The sequence below is a fragment of the Branchiostoma lanceolatum genome, chromosome 5 (assembly GCF_035083965.1).
Source record: "Branchiostoma lanceolatum isolate klBraLanc5 chromosome 5, klBraLanc5.hap2, whole genome shotgun sequence".
NCBI classification, from domain to species: domain Eukaryota; kingdom Metazoa; phylum Chordata; class Leptocardii; order Amphioxiformes; family Branchiostomatidae; genus Branchiostoma; species Branchiostoma lanceolatum.
In genome coordinates this window covers 13,127,453-13,146,756 of record NC_089726.1, presented here as the reverse complement: position 1 = coordinate 13,146,756, position 19,304 = coordinate 13,127,453, and the positions used below count along the sequence as shown (strand labels likewise).

The 19,304-nt window shown below is 43.6% G+C and overlaps 1 protein-coding gene across 1 annotated transcript in view; it reads left to right on the top strand.

Annotated features, from left to right (window-relative positions):
• The window catches only part of LOC136435247 (E3 ubiquitin-protein ligase PDZRN3-B-like), an 80,292-nt gene that overhangs the window by 46,619 nt on the left and 14,369 nt on the right, over nucleotides 1-19,304 (top strand). Inside the window, exon 4 of the mRNA XM_066428559.1 lies at nucleotides 14,881-15,137. Coding sequence (XP_066284656.1) covers nucleotides 14,881-15,137 — 257 coding nt within the window. The remainder of the gene's footprint in view (nucleotides 1-14,880; nucleotides 15,138-19,304) is intronic.

Genomic DNA, 19,304 nt, shown 5'->3' with positions numbered 1-19,304 from the left:
CTCATGGCAACATTGGAACACCACCTTCTGCAGGATCTCAGCAAGCCACAGTGTTTGTGGCAAAACAATCAAGGTGTCAATACTTGGATTGCAATTTCCCACCTTCACTATGCCTGATGTATCCCGCCTTGTAAAAACATCATCCTTTAATTTTTGACATTTTCTAGAAAGGTACATGACTAGAAAATAAACCTCACTACACCTGTGTCAACGATACACAAAACTTCAAATTTTTCACGGATGTCGCAGCTCGTATTTTTGTGTAGAGACAAATTTTGCGCAAGAATAGTTGGATGTTTGGTAAACAGTCCAGTAATTCAACATCTAATTTGGCTGTCCTCCACAAGGATGTCCAGCTTGTTTTGGTTTTCCTTCCTTAATAATGCCGAGTTCCCATTTCCTATAAGGGCACACGTGCGGTAAGTAAAGAGAGAAACCCAAGGCATGTCAGATGAAAGGGTTTTAATTGTTCACAGCCCGCAAATATGGACCCGCAGTGGCCACATCTCTCCAACTTAGTTTGAATCCAATCCTGGAGCAATATCGATGTCTTTGACAAACAGGAAGGAGGAATTGGACGATCTTTGACAGTTATTCAAGCTGTGCAGGTTATTGGATGTTGTCCTTGTTGGAACCCCGCTAAATTAAACCAATAACATCAATGCGAGCCAACCAGATATATCCAGTACATGTCAATATCAGAGCAGGAGGACACAGGTGACAAGTGGCAGGGAAGGTCTTCCATTCCAGCTGTTATTAAAGGGTATGCTCAGGAAGTGTATGTCAGTTTGTGGGGACAACGGATGTTAGGGACACTAGTTAAAGACACCTCAAGAAAAAAACAAATATGGGGTTCTTTTCAACGAGCTGTCAGGAGCAGACTTAATTGGAAAATTCATGGCAGGAAGACAGAAGAACAGGAAGTGATGAGGCACACTTGTTGACAGGGAGACTGGAAGAGTCTTAACTGGACATGGTAGGCGTCCCGTTCATAATCTTGTCAGCACACTGTCTGAGTGACTGATTTATAAAGAAGTTTAGAGATAGTCATTGGCTGGGAAAATTACCCCTCCTGTTTGCAATCCCCACACTCTAACCATCCTTGACAATGCTAAATAACTGGCAGGTACACAGTATCAACCCCGCCTGTTTATACACGAAGCCGTTTTAATAGCGGGATAATCAGGTGTCTCTATACGTGACTGTTGATAAAGCGGCGCTGCGGAAGTTGCTTGTTTGTGCTGTTTCTTACTCAGGTGTTTGCTGGCGGGTTGCCGAGGGTAAACATGAGTGAAGGAGGCAAAACAGGAAGCGCCTGCGATCGCCCCACTCTTATTAAGACGTTTTGCGTGTGTGCTGACTTCCTGAGAAGAAATCTTCGCTCGGTGCGCCGTATCAGCTTCGTAGACGGGAGGCGATAAATCTCAGCGGGAGCCCGACCCACGTGGAGATTACGGCGGACGTCTTCCACCAGTTTGTTTTACAAACAAGACTTTGGTGGCTGTAAAGCTTCGTGTAACATTTGGAACTTCATCAGATAAGGCGTGCTGGAGAGTGGTTGATTGAAAAGACTTGTTAACATGCAATAGAACAATGATCTTAGGCTGTGTAAGGCACCGCCAGCCATCCTCCTCCGGTTACCAGGCCTCTTTCAAATGTGCCGCTCATGTAAAGTATCCTTATTTGTTCTTGGGGCAATTTTTGCTTATCGTCAGCTGCTGCTTTTTGCCACCCTTCAAAGGCTGCAGTTTACTGTAAAGGAAAACATTTTGAAACCTTTTAACCTCTGAATTACAAGACATTCTGCAATGTGCCTTTAAGGCCAGCCGGGACACCCTTATTTGTTGAGAGCCTATGAGGTAGTGGGAATTTTGCATAATTTACCCATGGTCCTTTGTGCCTACGAGAGTCATGCATTTGTAAGCAGAGCCAGATGGTAAAATCATGTTAATCTGCTTAAAACAGCACAAGCCACTGGATGTGCCCCCTCCTCTCCCAGTCCCCCCTGCACCAGTCTGGAAAGTGTGTGCCTGTGCAATGCTGCCTGGCGGGAGGCCTTTGTTGGAGTAATTACAGCCTGTTGCACTATCCCCAGGGAGATCTTGTCTGTGCCAGAGTTTCTGCCGCTTAGGGCCACTGACAGCAAGCACCCTCTCAATCCCTGCTGAACTTTTTCATCTGCCTGTGAGGAGGACCTGCCCCAGGATTTTACTTGGAGAGAGTGATGAGACCTTCCAACCTGACCCCTTCTGTCATCCCGTACTTTCCCCCTGGTGTACTTGGAACAAGTATGTAGCAGTACTGAGTAAATAGTGCCGCTCGCTCACCGGACAGACTGGGACACTCAAGCCAGGGGGGAGGTTTCCCTACACGGCTCTCTGCTGGACTTCTGGAAGGCTTGTCAACATGGATTTTATGATTTTGAGCGTATGTATTCTCCTTCTTGGACTTTACTTAGTTTCTATCATTAACAATTAGGCTGGGTCATGTGTAAGTTTTCATCAGTGACCCAACCTTGTGTTTCTAAACGTCACAGCTATTTACTTAACTACTGTAGTCACAAAGGTTGATATTGTTCTGCCATATATCATTTGCGTAGATACAGTTCCTTTCTTTCGAGTAGCAAGTTGGTTCATTTTAAGGAACGCTCAGGGAGAAATTAGTCTGGATGTGTGTGTGTGTACTGTGTAGCATGCTGTTTGATATCTGTGGTGGCTGCCTGCCATGGAGTAAAGGCCATAGTAGCTGGTATCACTGGGTCGCTATTTGAAGTATGTTTGAACTATGTAGGAGAACATGGAGAGGTACTTGTGCAAGAGCTTGATTTATTTTTGACATCACACCAGAATTTTCTGTCCTTTATTTTTGGGCGAGCTTGTTAAAGTCCTGGCCATTTTTTCAGGGTAACCATGGTAGCTCCAGCCAGACTGTTGATAAATATCTATTGAACAGGAATCCTGGAGGTTTATTTGGACGATTTTCTGGCTCACACTTGGCAACTAATCACTTCTAAGGCTGTCCTTACCCAACACTCCATGTGTAACAAAAGTTTCCTGTGTTAGGTCCCCTTGTCCTTTATTCCTGCCCCTATAGACCAGTATCAGCCAAAAGATTATTGATCCTGGGAACCCCAGAGGTTCTCTGTAACCCTCCGGTGGCTATTTTAAGATACCTTGTTCATAGGAACATCTGTAGTGGTGTTGATTTCAGAGGGAGGATTATGTTTATACTGGCTTTTCATGGACAGGGTGTCTCGCTGTGTTCGTGTGAAACGGCAGCCGAGACCCAAAACTCCCGCTGTTCACCCGATAACATTGTCAGGTAGCCCTGTGCCGCCACTCATTAGCATTTTCCCAGCATCCAGTCCGTTAACTTTGAACCGGCCCTAATCATAATCAAACTGGACTTTTGTTACAGCAACTTGAAGTAGTAACTCATTAGGTGTGTTTTCCTTGGTCAGATGACATTTCCAGATAAGGTTTCTTTCAACCCACTGAAAGGATAGTCCAAGAACGTAAGCAAATGTGTGGCGACCCAGGGGGGATAGGAAAGGACTCCACCTAGTGCAGGAGCACGTAGAGCCCAGCTAAGGGTTACTCAAGGTGCTAATGCAAGGGTATTGAAAGACACCCCCTTTTCTCCTGTGTTGTCTTAGCCATAATACAGCATTTACCAGAAGGATCTGACACTTGGTAAACTTTTCACACGCTTGGAAAGGTTTACTGTAAAACATCGCAAAAGCCCGCTTGGGGTTCCCCGCTAATCCCCATTAGAGTATTAGGGGTTCCGCTTTGCCTTTCATTCTCCAAATATCTATTTATGTAAGGAATCATCCAGGGGTATCCCTGGCATTACCCTTTCCCCTTGAGATGCAATAGGTTTGTTAGTGGCTGAATCTTTGGGATTCTGGAGGGTGGGGGTTGATTGGGCGATCCCAGGGGGACGGGGCTTAGAGATTTTGTAAATGGATGAAAACTATGAAGAAAGATCTTTGCTTATGAGCATTTACTAAGCAGATAAAAATGTAGTATCTATAAGCATATTAAAGTTTTACATATTATAGGTAAGCAAGTATCTTATGATAAGAAATCGAAGTGCTTGTCAGTTCAGCTGTATTACTTCAGAAAATGTGGCCTCAAAGTCTAAGATACAGAAAGGAAGTAAGGGTTTAAGTTAGAAGCCCAGAAAATGATTTGAAGATTACACATACATTAATTTTTTTCACAGGCGCATCCCGATTCCTGCGAGACCGCCCCTTAAACATTTCTCACAGGGCAGAACAAAAGATGTCCCGTCCCTCCCAATTATTGATATCTCAGTGCTTTAAACATCCCCATTCAGAAGAAATTCTTTTACAGATATTTGATCAGGTAATTAGCATGGAACTTTCACGCTTCTCAGCAGTTGAAGATGGGGCTTGATTTTCTACTGCATGCACCTTTAAAGGCCGGAAGACCCTGGCTTCTTTGTCAGTACGTCCTCTGCGGCCCTGTAATTCCCATAATTACCAGGTTCCTTGATCCATCCTTTGATGTTCCCAACACACCGGCTGTGCCCACGTGGGATTGGGCTCACTCCCAGAAGCTGTCAAGCATCTTACAGTGCTAGATGTTTTATACAGAATATTACTGTTACGGTTTGAATAAGGCTTTGGGAAGTGTTTGTCACAATCGCACAATATCTCAAAGCTCTTAAGTGGAAATCGTTTTTCCTTCATGTGTGGTATTACCCGTCTTCTGGGAGACTCAGCCCTAATGGCAGGTGACTTGAGTCGGCTCAAATTGAGTTAAACAACGTTTTTGTGCTGGAACCAGTTTAAACCTGAAATTACCTGTGCCTTGAAGTTGAAATACCACATGGATCAGTAGACACATTTATTCAGAGTGTACAGGTGATCGCTGTTTGAGCAGGTTTTCAGTGTCCTTCGACGAGGAGGCCTCTTCTTTGATCTATAATCACTGCGGATTAAGGGGCTACCGACTAGTGTTTTGCCTGATACAAGTGTAAAGTTTAAATACTTCATGGATCAGCAGATGAAAGAATTTTTGCTGAACCCAGGATTTTTCCTAGTACGACGACAGTTGTTTTTGTACCTAACATGGGTTTTCCTTTGAAGTGGCCAACTTAAGCGTTCTTAAAGAGCACCAGCAGGCAGCCTGTTCCCTCCTTTTGCCAGCTATTTTGATTTCACGCTTGGACTAAACAAGTGTTTTCTTGGCACAAGATGATGTAAGCTGGGAAAAGCTTTTACATTCTACCAAATCTCTACACATTTGTGATAAAGTCACAGAATGACATGCATTACTACATTTTTTTCACTGACGGAGAAGTTAAGACTAAAATGTGACTCAATGTCCTAGCGTATTGTGTCAGTTGCCCCTTTTTCTGAAGGCCCTGCACATTTTCTGTTGAAAACACTCCACACGAAAAAGTGGAGTGAAATTCGGGTCAAGTATTTTGGAGGGCTGTTGTTAGGGAGCATTACCCTCTGTACACCATCAATCAGCTGGCCAGTAGTGCGGCTGCCTCTTTCAACCTCTCCTCCTGCCTAATCTGGTGGCTTCCTCTCCTCTGGGGCCCCCATACTGGACAGGCACCCAGTGCTAACAAGATTTGTTAGTATCCACTCGTGAAAATATCTCCTGCCAATGCATGGTACATATAAACAGTAAGATGTCACAGAAAAATGCACCAGCCAGCAGTCGGAGCACTTGTTTGACAACAGACAGAACGAACCTGTTTTCCCTCCCCAGGAAGGGATTTGTCGGGTCAAACTTTGAATTTCTGGAGAAGTTTGTTTGTTTGGTTTCAATGTTGTTTATTCCTCTTTCTCCCTCTTGACTAATGCAGATAAGACCAGAAGCCTTTGAGGTAAAAGCGGAAGGGATGTAAGGTTTTAGTCGGTTTCTTGTGGTGAAAACTTACGATGAACACAAACCACATGGCCTGTAGTGTTTCCCAGGTAATTCTGCCAGGGCAAATTGTTCCGTATCCAGATTTAGACTCTGTTGATGAAGGGGGGACTCTGGCATCGTCCTGTGTTCACATCTCACATCATTGTTGTATCTAACACAAGACTCCTGCCGGAAGTGTTTATCTACTTCAACCAATGTGTGAGCGCTGTAGTGTGCATCATTTGTTTATTTACACTGTCAAGTTCACAGCTCTAAGCAGCTTTCCATTCAAAGCGTGTCTTTGAAGAAAAGCACCAAGCTGGAGAGGTTGATTGGATCATTGAACTCCACCATAAGGACCACAGCTATTGTGATATATTTAGACACATCACCCTCTCTAACAGCTGCCTGTATAGCCAATTTACAATGTTACACACCACATTTGTAGCGTTTTTATGGCCACTTCATATCTGCAAAACTTGCTTTAACTCGTAACATTAACTGGTTCGGTTACAGTAAGGGTTAGGGAAAAGTTTCAAAACAGCACTGTATGCTATCTGTTTATGAGGAGTTCCTTTACTCAGTTTGGTAGCGATAAATCGCATGGTGCATAGTTGTTAGCTTATGGTAGTCGTGGATAGATATATTTGGGATGAAGACATCAGGATAATGTTGTGTATAGGAGCCCCAGACAGGCTCCCCTGCTGGGGGACAGGGCCAGGGCTTAGAAAAAGGCTGGACGGGGAGGTGAAAGGGGTTTTGTAGAAGCCAGAATTCTCATTTGAAACTTTCCTTGATGATGCATTGTTATGTACAGTTGTGTCGAGGTTGTACAGAATCCTAGCCAAAGTGTCTTGGCTGATTTTGAGAACAACAAGTTGACTTGAATGGCAAATTTGTCAAAGTTTTACAGGAACAGGATATTTGTTATCCTATCTGTACCACCATGTTGTACAGGTCTGGCCCCATGGGGGAGGGTATTCAGTAGCAGCGTCTGATTACAGCACAGATATCAGTTTAGATAGGGCTGTCTCAGCCTCAGCTTTCCTCTGTCTGGAACCTGCATTCTGCAACTGGAACACCAGAATGGACTGTTTCAGATCTGAACAATTTCACATAGGAATATCTTTGAAACCTGACCAAATGCAGGAAGACTAATAAATATAAAAATTTTTCTCCATCTGAACCCTGGCTCAACATTTCTTTAATTGGCAGAAGTGAGAAATGTTAAATCCTTGGCATTTCAGATTTTTAATGATGTGGAATAACAAATAGATCCTCAGATATTTAGTCCAGTTAGAGAATTGTGCTGACAAATTTAACATCTAAATTTCTATTCTGTGAAAGAGTGTTGCAAGTTGTCCCATTACAAAAGGCATGGGTGTGTTCCTTCCCTTCCAAATTCAAAGTCTGAAAGATCTGTTCTGACCAGAAGACAGGATATCATCTGGTACTGATGTGGTGATTCCTCTTCCTGTTTGTACACCATCAACACTTCCTTAATCCTTATCATGTCATAACATGGCTGTGCCCAGGAAAATGTACATGTATGATTAATTGCATCTGGTGCAGTGACAAGTGACATTTTAAAGTTTAATATTTTCCAGGTCATCTATCTTCTTATGGGTGTAAGAATGTTCCAACCAAAGAAAGAACTGAGATATCATATCAGGAATTATTCTAATATTATATTTCATCTATATGTTCTTCCAGGTTTTTTTTTTAAAACTAAGCTAATACCTGTGAAAAGATGTTGGTTGTTTGCACCCTTGAAGATGATCCAATTTGACCAGCCGGCTTCTATTTCTTGAGGAGATGCCTTGAGGTCAGAGTCCAGCTCTCAGGTCATCCCCAATTGACCTGGCTGTCTTCTACAATGTCCTGGTATGAAAGTAGTCCTGACTCTAATTAAAGTTGAGGTTTGGAGGCACAGGAGTGGACACTGGAGTGGGTGGGGTCATGACTCCAGAAAATCACAAAAATGGGGGAAATTGTGGCTGCTACAGAAATGCCAAAAACAGTAGTGATATTTTCTGTTCTATTTCCATAGAAGTATACTTTTGTGCTAGCCCTTCCCTGTAAAAAATAACAGGAACATTGATTTTGAAAAGGGGAATGTCAATGTCATGTGGAAAACACTGTCTCTAGCTTCCTTCTTTTCACTTATCTTGGGAAATGCTTGCGCTGAGAAAGTGACCATGAAGAAGGCCACACAGACACACCTTCTTGTGTAATTGCCCACAGCTGTGGTTGAACCTGCCCTTGAAGCTCATTACACCATGACAATTACAAACAGAACATCCCAGGCCATGAGAGTGACCACAGGATAGCTGTTGTCCACCCATGCATGCTCCTGGAGCAATAGGGGCCACACAGATTTCATGGTAGTTGACAGGACAGAATGAGATCTTCCTTGACCTTTGCTCTCAGGTGGTGGTGTCTCCTTTAAAACCTTGGCTTTGATGGTCATACAGATTTGTGGTTAAAGTAGGTCAAGGCGAAACACATGTCATGACAAGAGAGATGTTCCAAGACATCCTAACAAACTGCACATGTTCATCCTTATTTTGTGGATCGTAAAAATATAAGTATAATTTTGACCGAAAATGGATTGCTGGGTTATGATGTGCTCACCTTGATAGGCACACCCCCTATCAGGTGTGATGTGATCTGCCTTTTGTCAGCAATGGAATGGCCGGAATGTGCCATTGTTTGGTAAAGACAGGTGAAAAAACCATAGCAAATGGAAAAGGTCCTGTAGATAGACGAATACCTGAATGAAGCAATCAGTTTCTTCGGTGTTATTTGCTCTAGAGCAGGAAACATCTGTGTTGAATCCTTCTTTTGATGGTCGGTTTGAACTGTTTACATTTGTTTTGTACATTGCAATGCTATAAACAACAACAAGATTAATCAACAGAGCTTCCTTGGAGTTTTCTGATGTTCCGAATTATTCTGTGCCTAGCTTGTTCCCCAGTCTTTTCACATGCCCTACTGTTTAATGTTTACTATCCCGGCAGCACTCTTCACACAAGGGTGCTAGTCACAGGCTAATTTACTTGTCACCTACTCTGTAATTCTCTTCAAATTATTACCACAGCGATAATGTGCCAGTAATAACTCAAGCTCTTAGTGTGTATAGCATCAGCTAATTTTATAGCTTCAATTGGATGAGCACCTGACAATGCAGAGTAATTTGGGTGATTATCCTAATAGATCATGGTAGTTCCCTCATCAGTTTCCATGATATACAACAATTTGTAGTTTTGCTTGGTATTTCCAGCGTAGAAAGCTATCAATGAATGTTTGGAAATCCATATCAAAATATTGCACCAGGTGATAGGTATTGTTTTCAGTTGTAACTCATGCACATTCATTGGGGTGTAAAGTGATCAGAGGACAGGACATTGTTTTTATTCTAGTTGTACACAGGGTAGACTTGCTACGCTGGTAGCACTTTGGTTTGAGGTCAGTGCAAGAATGTAACCAGCCAGCTGTCTAGCTGCATTGTTATGTCTTGCTATAACACCATGTTGCACAGTAGGGCAGTCCTTTTAAATGGGGTGTTAGGCTGTTAAGGGCAGTAACTCCGTCCTGTAACGTCACAGCAGGCCACTCCCCAGGAATGGTTCCCCACCATTCTGGCGCCTGTGCTTGTACCTTTGGCGGTCTTGGTTCGGCTCTCGTGTGCGAGGGGTGAGGGATAGTCCGCTTCCCGCAGGCAGACATAGCAGACGGAGCAGCACCCAAATTGCTCCTAAATAGGGAAGGCTGCAAGCCTGGCATTCCCATTACAGGCATCAAAATAGTGGTTACATCAAAGGTGGGAGAAGAATTACTACAAGGCATGGTCACTCCCCTATATATGGTGCGGGTACATCCGCTAGGACACTCCCGGGTCCTGTGTTATCATCTACCATGTACAGTACAACAGTCACATCAAACAGGCAGAAAGAATTTTTGATTAAAAATTAAGGTTTCCTCTCTATGCATCCCTTCGGGGATGATAAAGCCTTATAAAACTAACAAGGTTGAAGTGATCCGCCTCTGAGAATGTATAACAAAAAAAATTGATATTGCTCCCCTGATGCCTCGGTCTCAGTTCTCCCCTTACAAACGAACATAAGTCATTATTTGAATTTCCTTTAATTAGTCTTAGCTGATGCGGGTGCACACAAAGACATGCACACTCATGCACACACACACACACACACACACACACACACACACTGACATATACACACACACATGCTCCTAACAAATACACCCTTCTGATGCCAAGACCTGACAGACACATAAAAAAAGACCAATTGCTGTTGGAAAGCAGCCAAGGCTTTAGTAACAATTTAGTACCTTGTGATATATCATATTTTGCGAAACTATGGGGTGCTGACAGTAATGTCTTTCAAGCATGTTCAGGAATTTCGGATGTAATATTTCTCCATGGTTTTAGATAAATTGGCTTCTCTGAAATACAGCTGCTGTACCTAGACTAGAGACAGAAGATCTTATCCCACTTGCAGTTATGGGTCATCAGTGTGAAAGATTAGAATAAAAGTTCCTTTCAGAGATACAGTAAATTGGATACATTACTACTGCAGGTATCATTGTAAATCAGTGCTGGAGGGCAGGGTGCTGCTGTGTGTGATACTTGAAATTTAAATGCTTCATTTGGTAGTAAAGTGGCCAGTGGTGTGAGAGCCTGCTGTCATAACCTGACCCTTGAACCCTCCACAGCCTGTGGGCCTTTCTTGGACAACTGGCCAAGAAACATGGACAATTTGCGGTCTTTTGGCCACTTCATTCCTGTTATGCACCTACCACCGCTTTGAATGAGAGAGGCCATTAATTTTTCTCTTGACCCATTAACAGTAGGGTAGGAAGGAGGTCTATTTTTCATCCTGACAGGAGGTTTTCCAAAAGAGTGTTATCAGTGACCTTGCCTGAAGGGAGGCCCTGTCACCCTCCCATTAGATGCCACTCTGGCAATCTTCCAGCCAACTTGTCTTTCTGTGGGGAAAAGCAAAGTGGTGGCCCAGCATCACAGACATGCCGATTTACAGACAGAAGACAAATGGACAAAATGGGAATTTTATACAAATGGACCAAAGCAACCGCTAATAAGGTGAAAGGGCTTTCCGTTGCACTTAAATCTCTCCCAACATTGCAAAACATTGAATTATGAGTCATCTCTTTTTGCCTCTGTGGCATAGAATTGGAATTAAAGTCTGCCTATTATGTGCTTCTGCCTCTTGGTCTCATTTTTCTTCATTTTTTTTCCAAATTCTCTTTGCCGCACCTTCCTTTGACCACGAAACTGGCAATTTGAAAACTCTCTACTGCTTGCCGACTGTAATATGAGCTAAGCCACTCAGCAAAAAATTTTGAAAGCAGAAATGAATTAAAATGGGAGAATGCTTTGATGAAAACGCAGTAGCCTTCTCTTTCAACAGTTCCTGTTTGGCAGGGCAAACATCAATGCACTTGACATTGACAAGTGTAAACTGTTAGCACATAGTTGGGATGGCCTGTGGACCTGTTGGCTTATTTGCATATGGCTGAGCAATCTTAATTGACATCATGCTCCTGTTGTCGTAACATGGATGATCTCCGCACCAACAGCCTAGGGCTACGACTTCTAGGCATGTTTCTATTTCCAGACATCAGAGTTAAGATATTTCCGTACTCGAATGCCAGTCTGTGTTAACCACAGGTTGTGCGTATGGAAAAGAGACGGCATTACGAAACAGCGAGGAAGGCTGACTGATTTACACATGGGATAACGATGAGTGAAGCGGTATGCATTCTTTTTGGATTGCGCTGTCCATTTCAGTACTGCTATTTTCTCCTTATGGGCAATGAAGGGGTCGTAAAACGGAAAATTGCGTGCCAGTCTTGCCTCAGCAGGAGGTACATGTATACCGCAGAAGTTGGAATAACATCTTTATAGCATGATCTCATCCCATGCATACATTACTGACCAGATTTGCATCGGCAAATGGGGTAGTATGGACGCACGAGTAACCATGGCGATACGGGTGAGAAGACCGCTCTGAACTAATCCGAACGTGATATTCTCTGCGACACTTTCCATCGCACCTCTCTGGAAAGGTCCGCTGCGGCTAAGCTCTCAGAATGACTCACAGGGCGGTTTAAATGTCTAAGAAGTGCTTTTCGAACTTATGGGTCTTTTTCTTTTAGAAAGGTCCAGTGGTCACATCTGCCCCCAGAGGTTGACCGGGGAGAGGTTGTGCCCCCGCGGTTGTAAATCACAGGTTTGGAGCATGGGGTAATGAGGACATCACCCCACCTTTCCCTATGTCCTCTACTTTATCATAATGTCATTTATGTGTCCACGGAGGGGCATAATATATACTAATGAGGCAGTAGAAAGGGCAGGCAGCTGAGTTCATGCCACCTAATGGCTTTTTGATGACACCAGTACACTGGCTTGATGTGTCCGAGTAGTTAGGAAACCATCTCTTGGCTGCGTAGAATCCAGCCCATTTCTCTTGCTCCTGATGCTGTAGTGTCCTAATGGTAATGGTGGGGGTATTGTATACTGATCAGGGGGGGTCAGTGTTGGACTGCAGGGTTACATGGCAGGTCAGGACCTCACAATTATGCCTGTCCACAAGCTTACCCCATGTTTGCCCTGTGTGATGCATGGGCAACTTTTCCTAGACAGTGGTCAGCTCTGCCCGAAACATGGCGTCTGCAGCACAATGCATGTTGGTTAGGGCCAGCGGGATGGAATAGGAGCGAGGGACATCATGGTGTCTGGTATGATTTGGAAATAGAATTACCGGAGATCCCGCTTTATGAAAGAGGTATTTGCGGGTTCACCGGTTTCAGGGGGAGGGGTTACGTGGGTCGGAACACTGCCACCCCTGGATGCAATTGTTCTGATGACAAGTTCAAATACAGACAATATGGCTGGAGTCCTCCTGTGGGTCGTTATCACCCCAGGACCATCGTAGCAGTTTAGCTGTCCCCTGGTCCTCTGAAATAGAATTGGCTCAATTGGCCGCCAGTGGGGCATGTGCTACCTGATGGTAGCACGCAGGGTCAGCCTGTACCATCAAAATGAAAAGCCACATGATTTAGGGCTCCCCTTTGGGTTGTAAAGTGAAGCTGGACCAAACCTACTGAATAACTGATTATTTATGAACGTTCCCTCCAGGTAACCAAGCCAACCACCACTACAAACTGCAAACCTCCCTTTGTAGGATAACATCTAGATACATTATAATATCATTATTCAACTGTATTCATTTGATGACATGTTGCTCATGCAGTTATAGTTATAATTAGTTAGAATGTAACTTTAGAAAGTCATCCTATCATGCATGCAGTCTATTGGACTCACTATAATGAGGAATGGGGCCTGGCATTCAGTGCTAGAAAATTTGTACATTGTCCGAGCCTTTCTGCTTGGCCACCCAAACAAGGAAATGAGGAAAAAGTGATGATATATGTCTCCCCTAAGTATCAGGAATCCTTTCAGTTAACCCGTGGCATAGTTTGAGCTAATTGCTGCTCTCCCTCTGGCTGCAGCCTCGCCATCTCGCTCTAGTAACCCGGAGATAAGGCATTGTACAAGAAACTACCTCATTATTGCTTCTGACAGGTTTCTGTGCTGTCCAGACAATGTGTGATAAAGGGGCGGAGTGGCGACAGTGACAGATGTGGATTGTCCACTCTCCACACCTTTTGGTGTTCTCCCGACCATATAATGAGAACAGCTAGGGTTTCGTGATTGAGTCATACTATATCCCTGACCAATATTCCTGCCTTTCCTTTGGTGTTGAAGTTTTCTGGTCACAGGAGACTGACTGTAGACTGTGTAATGTTACTGCAGCCTCTTGCTGTAGCCCAACCCGTGGCAAGCCCGGAAAATGTAAGTAGGAAGAATGGGCAGCTGTGGGGAGGCTAGGCCTTCACCAGGGAAGACGTCATGGCAGTGTTTTCCGCGCATACCCGTAGTTTTAATTGGAAATGTTCAGTTATTCATAGCCCTTTTTTGTCCTTGTCAGTTTTGGAGTGTGGAAATAAATGTTGTGGGCATTAATCATTGACAAATGCATATGCAGGCAGGCACTTGTGTATAATAAGCTTTTGGAGGGAGGCCAGTTTTATGTATTTTTAATCATAAAGCAATGGTGCAATAATTGCCTGAGTTATATCTCCCTGGCCTGTCATAAAATTCCGCTGAAGAAAAGCCTAATGGGTAGCCGACGATAGGTGGATGTGGGCTTGTAATAACAGTTGACATAATTTACCACTGCTTTCTTCACACTTTTGTTCGGCCTATTCATATTTGATGGTTCCACTCCAGCACAGTTCGGAGGCATGTGTGTTGTGTGGACGTTTGAATGATGCTAACAACCTGGTTAGAGACTAAGTGGCTGTATTTGATTCGCTGCTCAGTCCCAGCCAGTAGGGGGGAGTGTCCGCATACGTAATCACCCTCATTACCTATGCATAGATCTTAACTTGGGGTATACATTCTATTAGAAAATGTCCCAAATTTTATGCAGATGAGGCGGAGTGACAAATCACCCGTAAGGTGGGAATGAGTTTGCAAGTTATTAGTCCATCATCCGTGGTTCAAAGGCAGGCAGGAGGCTGCCTGTGTGTGTTGTTAGTGCGTAGCTCTGGCAAACAGGGTAGGGAATCTCAGGAGTGTAGACTAGACAGGACAGTTAGGTAGGGGAGGTAGTAGGTGCTCCCAGCACCAGGCTTTGTAAAGGATGGGGAATTACCTCTGCTCAGATCGCCCGGTAAGTTCATGTCATGATGTACTGTATAGGCTAGGCTTTTTTCTTCCTTGTGGAAATGTATTTTTCACGGGGCTTCCAGAAACATATGTATGTATTTGTGACGCATGAGAAATAAAGGTGTGAAAGTACTGAATATTATCAGGCTGCAAAGTTGATTTCCTTCATGGTGAACAGTTTTCTCATGATATTTTTTTTCTTCACAGGTGAACGGGAAGGACCTTAGTAAAGCGAGCCATGAGGAGTCCGTGGAGGCTTTCCGCACAGCCAAGGAACCGATCGTTGTGGAAGTTGTGCGGAGATCTAGCGTTGCGCGGCAAGGGACGGCCAAGCCGGATCGGCGAGAGCCATGTCTAGTGGATGCGGCCGTACAGACGGATATCGGTCCGGACCCGTACTACATGTTGGGGATGTACAGACCTCCCACCCCACCGCCCCTCGGCATGCAGGGTACAGCTCCCCAGTGAGTACCCATTCTTCTATTCACTCTTTCCTGTTCTTCTATTCATACCACAAATTTCCCATTGAAGGCTAATAATATGCTTGTGCGAGGTGATTGAATAGGTCTAATACAGCAGTAGATTTCAAATGACTTTTATTTGTCCATACTTACAAAACGATTTTGTATTTTTGACTTGCCAGAAATGGCCTAGAGCTCAGATAGATATTGTTTTAGAAAGATTAAAAAGCTTGAAGATGTACATTTATGTCTTGGTCATATGAAGTAGTAATAACTGAAAATACAATTCCTTAAGCGCAATTTGATAGACATATTTATTGCCAAAGCGTTTAAATATGACACCATCAGAGCCCTTGAAACTAACCATTCGTACATTTGCGGTTGGGAGTTGAGATTTTCCAGCTCACTTTTGCAAAGGATCCGTCTTATACAGATCTGTGAAATATTGATACAGTACAGATGTAATGCTTAATGCTATTACTTTGTATTAGCATTACCCAGCTCCTCTTAGCATAGATTTTCTCTGCTGTCCTCCAGCCTTCTCTTAGGCCCAATTTATACACAGCATTTCTAGATATCTGGACTGCAGATATCTGCCAGGCGACATGATGTCGGGATGCATTTATACACACGACAGGAAGTACAGCAGGACACCCATGGAGTTGGAATGCAGTAGTGATACATCGTGATAAATTTGTGTTTCAAGCTAGAAGTCTGCTTCCAAAAGTGCTTTCAATGACATCTGTCAACTTGTTAGAATCCCAAATATATGTTTGATGGCCTGATTTTACCGATTATTAATGTAAGAATTTGTTTCCTCTGGATTTACCTGTAAGGCACTGTAAAATTACTTAATACTCCATGGGAAGTTTTTATAAATCCCCTTACTAGTATAGATGATGGTACAGTTGCCATAGCTAACATCAAAATGGGTCACTTGATGTCCACAAGTCTGCTAATTAGCCTGAAACCTGTCCTTCAGATATCTGGGACCCGACACATTTTGTTTATACTTGGGCTGAAGCTGTCGGGGACTCCCGCTGAGTTGTCGGGCGAACGCTTCAGAGTGGTCGGCTGAAATTTTCCCGACATCTAAAAAAACCCTCATTAAGACCATAAAATTCCTGTTTAGACACAGAAAAAAGCTGTCGCCTGGCAGATATCTGCAGTCCAGATATCTAGAAAAGCTGTGTGTAAGTTGGGCCTTAGGGATGTGAAGAAATAGCAGAGAGGCGTGAAAAAGTCAGGGTTCTCTCTCCCCCCCTGGGTTGTGTTTAGGGTACAGCAGCTGATTGTGAAGTCTGTAATTCTAAATTCAGGACAAGTCTGTGAACCACAAATCCAATTTAGCGAATGAATGGGTCCTGCTTTAGATCAAGGGAAGGAGCCCCGAGGATCGCTACCCGAGCGTGAAAAAGACGTTTAACCTTCTAGCTACCGAAAGTACAGGGCTATTCTCTCAAACAAGGAGAAGGATTCCTTTGCAACACTACTTACTTTGACGGATTTGGGTTGTATGAAGACTTGTGAATAGAAGAGGATTGACACAGTTAACACTGACACAGTGTGTTAAAGCCGGGCATGTGCGAAAAGTCCAGCAGTTAGAAGTGTTCTTTTATCACCTACCTGTGCTGGCTTCCTTTGCATCCTTCAACCCCTAAACCTCATTACCACAAATATGAAGCTACAACTGCACTTTGTGCTGGAAGAATTAAGATCATCTGTTGAGTTGTAATCGATACTACTTCACTATGTGGGTCATTGCCAGTTCACTTTGAGGAGGAAACAGTAAGACCAAAAATACCTGTGTTCTTTTTTGTTTATATTAAATATTGCCGAAAAAATGATGCTGTAAACTGTCCCAATTTAGATTTCTTCATGTCAAAATGTATTCAAATTGCAAACGGCCAAACACAAGATTTTTTTTCAGCACAGGTAGCATTTATTGGTCCTTCATTGATATTTACCTCAGGTTACATTTTGTGATATATCAAGAACTTTGATCCTTTTTGCAGCATACCTTGATGACACAAGTGAACGAATGTCTAGTTTTGAGTGGATACAGACAGGGGAAGTTGTCAGTGCTGCATACTGTAGACTGGCTGGGAGCTTTGTTTCTGTGCAGCAGCAGCAAAGAAATTCAATCCAACATCAGAGCCGGGAAGAAAGGAGCGATCTCTAGACAGGAAACATAGTAATCATGATGCTGTACAAGTCTTGCACGTTCCAACCTTCTGACACAAAGGAAAGACTGTTTTGACCAAAGGCAGACAGGCTGTTTCCTCCAATGTGTGCTTGTCTGTCTGTCTGGGTTCAGATGTGGATGTTTCTATATACACAGAAAAATGTTTCTGTTCCACGGATTCTCATTTAGCACACTTGGGGGTTGTTTTCAAAACAAAATCACTGATCTCTGTAAAGCGTTCCCTCCTTCTTCCTCCTTGTGTTTTTCTTCCTCTTCAACCGCAACACAAGATGGCGTCTTTGTTGGCGCTAGTAATTTATTTCTCTGGTCGCTTGACAGTGAACTCTTGGACCAGGCTTCTATGAGAGCCACTCGTGCCTTTCTTCTGTCGTTACAGAAAGAGAGAAATCTCCTCTCAGTACAAAACTTCATCCTGTGCTGTCAGAGAGAAGAACCCCCCAGCCAATCACTGTAGTCCTCCTGTCAATATTGGCGAAGGAGATTTATAATTGTTTGCCCTGTTTAGTCAGCAAACAAGCAGAGAATAGAAGGTGTTGACACGCCAAACATGTTAAAAGAGTTTCTGTCCTGGGTGTGATGAACACCTCCTTGCACCAAGACTGTGGTCCTCACAGGTAGTGATGATAGAAAAGCGCTCCTGAGTTTTTCCTGGCACACCTTGTTCTTGTTTGGCTGCGGTAAATTAGAACAGACCATATGACCTCATCAGCTTCGCAGGTCACGACTTTGGCCACAACAAACCTTTCACAAAGTAAACCATTTCAGGTTAAACTGTCAACTAGCTGAGTGTTGGAATAACTTGGAGATAATCTAGGGGGACAAAGCATGCCTTGTTTTCGAACTCCAAGAATGAGGCTTTGTTGTATACCCATTCATTGCACAGTGCCTGAGGGCTAACTGTTATTCGTATCAATTCATTTCTAAGTTGTAATAATGTCTAATTGACTTATCTTCGTACAAGCATATTGCTACAGGCTGTTCTGACTTGATTACACCATGTTTCCCCACAGTAAGCAGTACATAGAGGAATAAAAAATTTAGGTTATCTGTGGGTGAAATGTAAAATGTATAAGGTGTAGGTAGTGGTCACTTTGCCTGGCAGATGCAGGGGCACATATGGATTCAAATTTCATTTGTCTTCATTGTAAAAGAGAGTGGTTCTGGCTCTTACTGACCAGCTAGTAGGATTTAGGGCTTGGCTAGCCCCTGGACATGATGGCCACCTAGTCATCGCTGACCATTAAAAAGCCATCAGCAGTGGTCCTAGTAGGGCCATTAGGCCAGCGGCTCCATTTGGCCAGTAGTGACTCATGTGTGCCGCTTCTGGCCATCTCGGACTCGCACGCCACAAAATTTGCTCATCTATAACAATTCCTATCTGGCGTCTTGTACTCCTGAATTTTTTACAAGTGTTTATTGCTGCTCTGAGAGTGACCCCAGTAGCAGTGGGGTGTGGTCTGCCAGGACAGTGATTGAAGAGCCCTTTCTATGACCTGTCTTGTCCAGTTGGAGGTAACATCGCCAAGGAGGACAGGGGTACATCATCTGTCAAACCTGATAGCATCAGAGAACATTATCCTGCAGGGTACTAATATCAGGCTACTGTGCTGGGTCTTCAGAAGCCATGCTGATTGTCCGTTATTACCGACGTTATCATCAGGACACAATGCCCTGATCACCCATGCACCATTATGTCGAAAAAAGGGAAGAAAAAAGAAGAATGGGACAAAGGGATGACACCATGCCAGTTCACAATGGCTGTCAAAATTGACCTCTCAATACCCTGTCAACTGACCGGCCATTTCACAAGTAGCTGTTGATTGGCCTCCAACACTTCAGATGGACTCTGGTAACAAAAGAGTGGGACTGAATAATCAGGTTCATAAAACACTTCAGAACAAAGGCCTAGGAAATGAGGCATCAGAAATGTATCGCCTTTTTAGCACTGCATAAAACATTTTGGT